Raw genomic sequence first — 9611 nt, forward strand, 5'->3', positions numbered from 1 at the left:
ACCTGTTACACCTGCAGAGAGACCATCTGACAGGCCCCAGAACAGGAACCTGTTACACCTGCAGAGAGACAATCTGACAGGCCCCAGAACAGGAACCTGTTACACCTGCAGAGAGACCGCCTGACAGGCCCCAGAACAGAGACCTGTTACACCTGCAGAACACTGGGTATAGACACACACTGATACTAATGGGGGTATAATTCAGACCAGGAACAATACGTTAGACAGATAATCTTCTGATACTGATGGGGGTAGACTACAGACCAGGAAGTCAGGAGGCAGGGTCATGGTAAATAGCCTCTACTCTTCCCAGCTAGCTATTAGAACAGGAAGTCAGGAGGCAGGGGGGGACTGGTAAATAGCCTCTACTCTTCCCAGCTAGCTGGTAGAACAGGAAGTCAGGAGACAGGGGGGGACTGGTAAATAGCCTCTACTCTTCCCAGCTAGCTATTAGAACAGGAAGTCAGGAGGCAGGGGGACTGGTAAATAGCCTCTACTTTTCCCAGCTAGCTATTAGAACAGGAAGTCAAGAGGCAGGGTCATGGTAAATAGCCTCTACTCTTCCCAGCTAGCTATTAGAACAGGAAGTCAGGAGACAGGGGGGGACTGGTAAATAGCCTCTACTCTTCCCAGCTAGCTGTTAGAACAGGAAGTCAGGAGGCAGGGGGGACTGGTAAATAGCCTCTACTCTTCCCAGCTAGCTATTAGAACAGGAAGTCGGGAGGCAGGGTCATGGTAAATAGCCTCTACTCTTCCCAGCTAGCTATTAGAACAGGAAGTCAGGAGACAGGGGGGGACTGGTAAATAGCCTCTACTCTTCCCAGCTAGCTATTAGAACAGGAAGTCAGGAGGCAGGGGGACTGGTAAATAGCCTCTACTCTTCCCAGCTAGCTATTAGAACAGGAAGTCAGGAGGCAGGGGGGGACTGGTAAATAGCCTCTACTCTTCCCAGCTAGCTGTTAGAACAGGAAGTCAGGAGGCAGGGGGACTGGTAAATAGCCTCTACTCTTCCCAGCTAGCTATTAGAACAGGAAGTCAAGAGGCAGGGTCATGGTAAATAGCCTCTACTCTTCCCAGCTAGCTATTAGAACAGGAAGTCAGGAGACAGGGGGGGACTGGTAAATAGCCTCTACTCTTCCCAGCTAGCTGTTAGAACAGGAAGTCAGGAGGCAGGGGGGACTGGTAAATAGCCTCTACTCTTCCCAGCTAGCTATTAGAACAGGAAGTCGGGAGGCAGGGTCATGGTAAATATCCTCTACTCTTCCCAGCTAGCTATTAGAACAGGAAGTCAGGAGACAGGGGGGGGCTGGTAAATAGCCTCTACTCTTCCCAGCTAGCTATTAGAACAGGAAGTCAGGAGGCAGGGGGACTGGTAAATAGCCTCTACTCTTCCCAGCTAGCTATTAGAACAGGAAGTCAGGAGGCAGGGGGGGACTGGTAAATAGCCTCTACTCTTCCCAGCTAGCTATTAGAACAGGAAGTCAGGAGACAGGGGGGGACTGGTAAATAGCCTCTACTCTTCCCAGCTAGCTGGTAGAACAGGAAGTCAGGAGGCAGGGGGGACTGGTAAATAGCCTCTACTCTTCCCAGCTAGCTATTAGAACAGGAAGTCAGGAGACAGGGAGGGACTGGTAAATAGCCTCTACTCTTCCCAGCTAGCTATTAGAACAGGAAGTCAGGAGGCAGGGGGACTGGTAAATAGCCTCTACTCTTCCCAGCTAGCTATTAGAACAGGAAGTCAAGAGGCAGGGTCATGGTAAATAGCCTCTACTCTTCCCAGCTAGCTATTAGAACAGGAAGTCAGGAGGCAGGGTCATGGTAAATAGCCTCTACTCTTCCCAGCTAGCTATTAGAACAGGAAGTCAGGAGGCAGGGTCATGGTAAATAGCCTCTACTCTTCCCAGCTAGCTATTAGAACAGGAAGTCAGGAGGCAGGGTCATGGTAAATAGCCTCTACTCTTCCCAGCTAGCTGTTAGAACAGGAAGTCAGGAGGCAGGGTCATGGTTAATAGCCTCTACTCTTCCCAGCTAGCTATTAGAACAGGAAGTCAGGAGGCAGGGTCATGGTAAATAGCCTCTACTCTTCCCAGCTAGCTATTAGAACAGGAAGTCAGGAGGCAGGGGGGGACTGGTAAATAGCCTCTACTCTTCCCAGCTAGCTATTAGAACAGGAAGTCAGGAGACAGGGGGGGCCTGGTAAATAGCCTCTACTCTTCCAAGCTAGCTATTAGAACAGGAAGTCAGGAGACGGGGGGCCTGGTAAATAGCCTCTACTCTTCCCAGCTAGCTATTAGAACAGGAAGTCAGGAGGCAGGGGGGGCCTGGTAAATAGCCTCTACTCTTCCCAGCTAGCTATTAGAACAGGAAGTCAGGAGGCAGGGGGGACTGGTAAATAGCCTCTACTCTTCCCAGCTAGCTATTAGAACAGGAAGTCAGGAGACAGGGGGGGCCTGGTAAATAGCCTCTACTCTTCCCAGCTAGCTGTTAGAACAGGAAGTCAGGAGGCAGGGTCATGGTAAATAGCCTCTACTCTTCCCAGCTAGCTGTTAGAACAGGAAGTCAGGAGGCAGGGTCATGGTAAATAGCCTCTACTCTTCCCAGCTAGCTATTAGAACAGGAAGTCAGGAGGCAGGGTCATGGTAAATAGCCTCTACTCTTCCCAGCTAGCTATTAGAACAGGAAGTCAGGAGGCAGGGGGGGACTGGTAAATAGCCTCTACTCTTCCCAGCTAGCTATTAGAACAGGAAGTCAGGAGGGACTGGTAAATAGCCTCTACTCTTCCCAGCTAGCTGTTAGAACAGGAAGTCAGGAGGCAGGGCCATGGTAAATAGCCTCTACTCTTCCCAGCTAGCTATTAGAACAGGAAGTCAGAAGGCAGGGGGGGCCTGGTAAATAGCCTCTACTCTTCCCAGCTAGCTATTAGAACAGGAAGTCAGGAGGCAGGGGGACTGGTAAATAGCCTCTACTCTTCCCAGCTAGCTATTAGAACAGGAAGTCAGGAGACAGGGGGACTGGTAAATAGCCTCTACTCTTCCCAGCTAGCTATTAGAACAGGAAGTCAGGAGGCAGGGGGGGCCTGGTAAATAGCCTCTACTCTTCCCAGCTAGCTATTAGAACAGGAAGTCAGGAGGCAGGGGGGGACTGGTAAATAGCCTCTACTCTTCCCAGCTAGCTATTAGAACAGGAAGTCAGGAGGCAGGGTCATGGTAAATAGCCTCTACTCTTCCCAGCTAGCTGTTAGAACAGGAAGTCAGGAGACAGGGGCGGCTATTTACCAGCATAACCTGCAGACCACTCTACTCTACAGTCTGCAGGTTAAAGTGTCCACTAGTGTGTCTGTGTGTGTGTGTGTGTGTGTGTGTGTGTGTGTGTGTGTGTGTGTGTGTGTGTGTGTGTGTGTGTGTGTGTGTGATAGATGTTGCCTCTTTTGAGGGCTACTAGAACGAAGCCTGCTGACAGTGAACAACAGAACAACACCACTAGCCAGCTGGTTAGGGCTTAGGGTGCTAGGAGTTAGGATGCATCATGTGAGGGCTTGGGGACTAGGAGTTAGGATGCATCATGTGAGGGCTAGGGGACTAGGAGTTAGGATGCATCATGTGAGGGCTTGGGGACTAGGAGTTAGGATGCATCATGTGAGGGCTTGGGGACTAGGAGTTAGGATGCATCATGTGAGGGCTTGGGGACTAGGAGCTAGGATGCATCATGTGAGGGCTAGGGGACTAGGAGTTAGGATGCATCATGTGAGGGCTAGGGGACTAGGAGTTAGGATGCATCATGTGAGGGCTAGGGGACTAGGATTTAGAATGCATCATGTGAGGGCTTGGGGACTAGGAGTTAGGATGCATCATGTGAGGGCTAGGGGACTAGGAGTTAGGATGCATTCTGTCTGTTTGGATGTAGCAGTTAGGTAGCTAACTAGCTAGCGGTGCCTATGCAAGTTACACTTTTGAGATAACCCTGACCGCTGTTCACTACAAACCCTAAACTCCAGGCCGAACTGACCACTACAGCTGCATTTTAAAACGGGGCTCGGCTGTGCTCTGTACAGGGCCTTAGAAAACATTTTATAGATCCCATTTTGATTTCCTCCTTTTTTTCTCATACCTCGCTAAGAGAGAGAGAGAGAGAAAGAGAGAGAGACAGACAGAGAGAGAGAGAAGGGGCGTTTCACAACCGACTGTAGTTTAGTTGCAGCAGGGAGTAGCGTGTTATGGCGACGCGCCCGGTTCCGTGACACCGGACCAATCAGATCGCGCGAATCCGAAAGTTTACCTTTTATGGCTCGAGCCGGGCATCTAACCGGGAGATAAAAACCACGCGCCCACCGACTACCGGTTCACTTTGAGGCGCCGTCACACGCAGTTCGTGCGGGATTATATCATTTACCCTTGAAACACCCCCCTCCCAAAACCAAAAGGTAAGAATAACCTACATATCTCTACTATTTAATGGCGGTTGTTTTGGTAACAGATACAAAGTAAACACGTATCTGGTTGCATATTTTAATTCATGTTAATCTGGTTTGTTATATAGTGGAGGACATGAACCACAAGGCTGTTCGTATGATTATAGGGTAGACTAAATTAACATGCTGTTTTTCAGTAATATGCATGGTTGATGAGGTTCACTAAATGTATTTACTAGGTTTGAAACATGTTTATAGTGGACATCCTGTTTAATTAATTGGGCGGATATGCAGGTGTGACTTGTTAGGTAATCAATAACCGGCTTAACCCCCATACAACAACCACCTACAGTAAATATATATTTATCTTATGGTGTTAAACTGATTTATGTTTTTTTAGCAGCTGTTGGACCCCCCCCCCCTCCCGGGGTAAAAGGGGGGTCTCGGGGAGTCTTTGTGTTGAGCTCTGCGGCTGTAGGTTCAGATCCTGCGTGTTAACATTAACGTTTTTTAACAACCACTCGACACATATTGTTTTAATATAAGACATTAAACTAACTTTATTTATTGGTATGTGTGTAGTACTTAAAGCCGTAGTTATTATAACCTGAGCGGTTATTCAGGAAACCGGTCCGGAGGAAGGGGGGTACCTCGTCAGCAGTGGCCAAGGCGTGGCCAGCAGGAAATGGCCTCTAACCTGGCAGGTTTATTCACAACACTGGACTTGGAAGTTAACTAAATTATGTCTTTGTTTTTTAAGTCCCCTCCTTTAGTTGTAAATCAGCATTTGAATGGGAGTTATAGACTTGGGATTTCATATTGAGGAGTGTGTTTTAAATGTTATTAAGAGGTTTATTTTCCATGTCATTAACGCACATTTTAAAGTCAGAGTTCCACGGTCGTCTTGTGTTATTTGGGGAGTTTATAAAATGGCGGCCGGGGGGTTGAAATGCTACTTGGTTAAGAGGGGAGTGGTCACATCCGGGTCTTGGTCCAAAAAAATGTTCCTATTCTCTGGTTGTGAACCGCCAAAAGGGCTGCTGAGAATCCCAAAACATGTCCTTATATGGTAATATCGAAAGAACGCAGCGCCACTCTCCTTTGTCTGGAGGGCGCAGTGCGGTTTCCACCTAGCGGTCAGAACGCGTCATTACAACCTGCCAGGAAGGCAGGACGTGTTGCGTCATGTCGTCACAGGGCTCTATGCGGAAGTGTTTCTTAAGGGTGGCGCTGTGCGGAAGTGTTGAGGGTTACGCAGTTTTTTTTAACCCTCTTCTCAAACGTCTCTTTGTAGCCTTTGTTTGTATTTTACTTACGGTTTCTTTTTCTTCAGTTCAAAATGGAAGATGAAATCGCCGCACTGGTTGTTGACAACGGATCCGGTATGTGCAAAGCCGGATTCGCCGGAGATGACGCGCCTCGGGCTGTCTTCCCCTCCATCGTCGGGCGTCCCAGGCATCAGGTGAGGAACAAGGGGTTTTACCCGGAAATGGACCTGTCATTGCTAATGCCCAAATGTAAACAAATCTCATGATGGGCTTTGGGACATTTTGAACTGTAAAAATTACATAGTGTTCTAGTTTGATTTGTCTGGTTATTATTAATTTTAGGCCTAGTGACTAGAATAGAGATGAACCATGCCATAGATCACATCCCTGAGAAGTGGCTACATACAACTAGCCTTATGCACCTCAATGCAGTCAGACTTAATATTGAGGACACTGCTAACTATATATACTAACCCCATCAAATCTAGTAGTTGGTATGCTAGCCGTGTCCTAGCTAGTGTCTGTATATATTAACCCTGTCCTGTTTTCAGGGAGTGATGGTTGGGATGGGCCAGAAAGACAGCTACGTGGGAGACGAGGCTCAGAGCAAGAGGGGTATCCTGACTCTGAAGTACCCCATCGAGCACGGCATCGTCACCAACTGGGACGACATGGAGAAGATCTGGCATCACACCTTCTACAACGAGCTGCGAGTGGCTCCAGAGGAGCACCCCGTCCTGCTCACAGAGGCCCCCCTCAACCCCAAAGCCAACAGGGAGAAGATGACCCAGGTATGTGTCACTCACTCACCTCTACGGTTCCTTCTGCTCTTCGGTTCTGCCTAGTCTTTCCTCACGCTCCTCTTCCTCTCCTCCAGGCCCTCTCTTCTGAAAGCTGATTTGTCTCCCATCTCTCTAGAAGCTCCAGGTCTTTCCTCTGTTTTCTGCACCTTGCTGGCCTTAATGATGACTGTTGGCGTGTAGAGCTAGTCACAGCACTTTAATGATGTCTGTTATGGCGCGTAGAGCTAGTGACCTCACTTTAATGATGACATTCATTCTAACAATAAGACGGCCCTCTGCTGGCTGAGTTACCATAGCAACACTAACGCTACAGGGGGTCTATTTCGACCTACACGGCCCAGTGGGGATGACTGCTGTGTTTCTGAACGGGTTCTCCACTAACTTTACCCCTCAACTCACTAGCGCATGTTCTTCTGACTGTTGCTCTCGAACCTTGACACTCATCCCTCTCTCTACTGTGGTCCTCCAGCACCTTGACTCTCATCCCTCTCTACTGTGGTCCTCATCCCTCTCTACTGTGGTTTTATAGCACCTTGACACTCATCCCTCTCTACTGTGGTCCTCATCCCTCTCTACTGTGGTTTTATAGCACCTTGACACTCATCCCTCTCTACTGTGGTTTTATAGCACCGTGGCACTCATCCCTCTCTACTGTAGTCCTACAGCACTGTGACTCATCCCTCTCCTCTCGTCTCCAGATCATGTTTGAGACCTTCAACACCCCTGCCATGTACGTGGCCATCCAGGCCGTGTTGTCCCTGTACGCCTCTGGCCGTACCACCGGTATCGTCATGGACTCCGGTGACGGCGTGACCCACACAGTACCCATCTACGAGGGCTACGCTCTGCCCCACGCCATCCTGCGTCTGGATCTGGCCGGCCGCGACCTCACAGACTACCTGATGAAGATCCTGACGGAGCGCGGCTACAGCTTCACCACCACGGCCGAGAGGGAAATCGTACGAGACATCAAGGAGAAGCTGTGCTACGTGGCGCTGGACTTTGAGCAGGAGATGGGCACCGCTGCCTCCTCTTCCTCTCTGGAGAAGAGCTACGAGCTGCCTGACGGACAGGTCATCACCATCGGCAACGAGAGGTTCCGCTGCCCAGAGGCCCTCTTCCAGCCCTCCTTCCTCGGTGAGTTTGAACTAAACACTCAGAACAGTCGCTCGAGGTCAGACGGGTCTTCGGCAGCAGTCTTGTGAGCGCCGTAATGACGGCCATTTTGTCTCCTCTCTCTCTCTCCAGGTATGGAGTCTTGCGGTATCCACGAGACCACCTACAACTCCATCATGAAGTGTGACGTGGACATCCGTAAGGACCTGTACGCCAACACAGTGCTGTCCGGAGGAACCACCATGTACCCCGGCATCGCTGACAGGATGCAGAAGGAGATCACCTCTCTGGCCCCCTCCACCATGAAGATCAAGGTTAGAATCACTACAGTCAACTGTCTGTCCCTTTATGAAGGCTACACAAGACCTACCAACTAGGACTAAATACCAGTCATCTAATCGGATGGCCTGGCAACACCAGTACACTGGTTCTCACTACAATTAGGCTTAGCTAACAGTCCCCTATAAAGATACTAATACACAGTTATTACATTAGTTTAACACATTAAAAAATCAACTGCTTCAGACCTTCAAACAGCAACACAATGCATAACTTAGTATCCAGTAGACTGATCTGAAGTCCTGTCCCTTACCTTTAACCCTCTGCTGCCACCGTGTGGTCAGATGTTAGTGCTGCAGTCTAACCCATGTTATTTTAACCCCACTGGTCAGATGTTAGTACTGCAGTCTAACCCATGTTAATTTAACCCTCTGCTGCCACCGTGTGGTCAGATGTTAGTGCTGCAGTCTAACCCATGTTATTTTAACCCCACTGGTCAGATGTTAGTGCTGCAGTCTAACCCATGTTATTTTAACCCCACTGGTCAGATGTTAGTACTGCAGTCTAACCCATGTTAATTTAACCCCACCGTGTGGTCAGATCTTGGTACTGTAGTCTTAACCCATGTTAATTTAACCCTCCTCTCTCTCCTCTCCAGATCATCGCCCCCCCAGAGCGTAAATACTCCGTCTGGATCGGAGGCTCCATCTTGGCTTCTCTCTCCACCTTCCAACAGATGTGGATCAGCAAGCAGGAGTACGACGAGTCTGGTCCCTCCATCGTCCACCGTAAATGCTTCTAAACAGACTGTACCCATCCCAAACGACCGACCCAGCCACACCCGACTACCACTTCAGCTCTGCCACCAGACACACCGCCCAGAGGGAGAGAGAGGGCCTGCGGAGTGAGCCCAAACCCAGCTTCTCAGTCTCATTGGCTTCTGTTATTTTGGCGCTTTTTTTTGACTCAGGATCTGTGAAAAACAAAAAATATACAACTGGAACGGTGAAACAACGGATTAAAGATTTTTAAGAGTTAAAAAAAAAATAATGTAAGGACCCCTGAGATTCTATCATGCAGCTGAGGACTTTAAAAACAACAACATGTACATTCTGTTTCTTTTCGAGTCATTCCAATTGTTTTGTTAACTTTTCAGAACAGGTATTTGCCTCTGTGAAGGCTGCCGGCGTCCGGCTCTCTGCCACAGCGTTCTGTAACATGGGGCAGTATGGCTTGTATGTAAATTATGTCAATGTCTGGGTTTTTTGTACTTGCAGCCTTAGGTCTTGGTCCTGTTAATTTTTTTTTGTTTATGCAAATGAACCCGAGTGTGACCTCTGCTGGGGGGGGGTCAGAGGTGATTAGGGTGCCAGAGGGACCAGTGGGGAGGGGGCCAACTTGTACACTGACTAAACTCCCAATAAAAGTGCACATGTGTTCCGACATCACTTCCTGTCTGAGACTCCCTTCCTGTACAGTTCACTGTTGTCTGGGTGGGGTGGCAGGAAGCTTTTGGGTCCAGGATTAAGCTGGTTGTAACAAGGGGGGTATAGTGTGTTTTCCAGTCAAATCAACATCCTGGTGCTTTCCTATGGCACAGCGACAGAATGTACTCATCTCTCACGGAGCTACCTAAAGATAAACACAATGTAAGTCTCTGGATAATTGTCAGCTAGCACCTGTTATGTCACTAGCAATTTATTTAACTAGGCAAGTTTTAACTAGGCATTTTGAGCT

The 9611-nt window shown here is 48.9% G+C and overlaps 1 protein-coding gene across 1 annotated transcript; it reads left to right on the forward strand.

The window, feature by feature from the left end:
* The first annotated feature begins 4174 nt into the window (after nt 1-4174).
* On the forward strand, nt 4175-9322 carry LOC139365268 (actin, cytoplasmic 1). The gene is made up of 6 exons (XM_071102778.1): nt 4175-4420; nt 5742-5870; nt 6228-6467; nt 7178-7616; nt 7728-7909; nt 8533-9322. Exons 2-6 carry the CDS (start codon nt 5748-5750, stop codon nt 8674-8676), a joined length of 1128 nt encoding a protein of 375 aa, XP_070958879.1. The 5' UTR covers nt 4175-4420; nt 5742-5747; the 3' UTR covers nt 8677-9322.
* Nucleotides 9323-9611: the final 289 nt, after the last annotated feature.

The sequence above is a fragment of the Oncorhynchus clarkii genome, chromosome 13 (genome assembly GCF_045791955.1).
Source record: "Oncorhynchus clarkii lewisi isolate Uvic-CL-2024 chromosome 13, UVic_Ocla_1.0, whole genome shotgun sequence".
NCBI classification, from domain to species: domain Eukaryota; kingdom Metazoa; phylum Chordata; class Actinopteri; order Salmoniformes; family Salmonidae; genus Oncorhynchus; species Oncorhynchus clarkii.

Coding starts and splice junctions, on each gene's coding strand:
- LOC139365268 (XM_071102778.1), top strand. CDS start 5,748: ATGGAAGATGAAATCGCCGCACTGGTTGTTGACAACGGATCCGGTATG. Junction 5,871..6,227: donor TCGGGCGTCCCAGGCATCAG/GTGAGGAACAAG, acceptor TCCTGTTTTCAG/GGAGTGATGGTTGGGATGGG. Junction 7,617..7,727: donor CTTCCAGCCCTCCTTCCTCG/GTGAGTTTGAAC, acceptor CTCTCTCTCCAG/GTATGGAGTCTTGCGGTATC.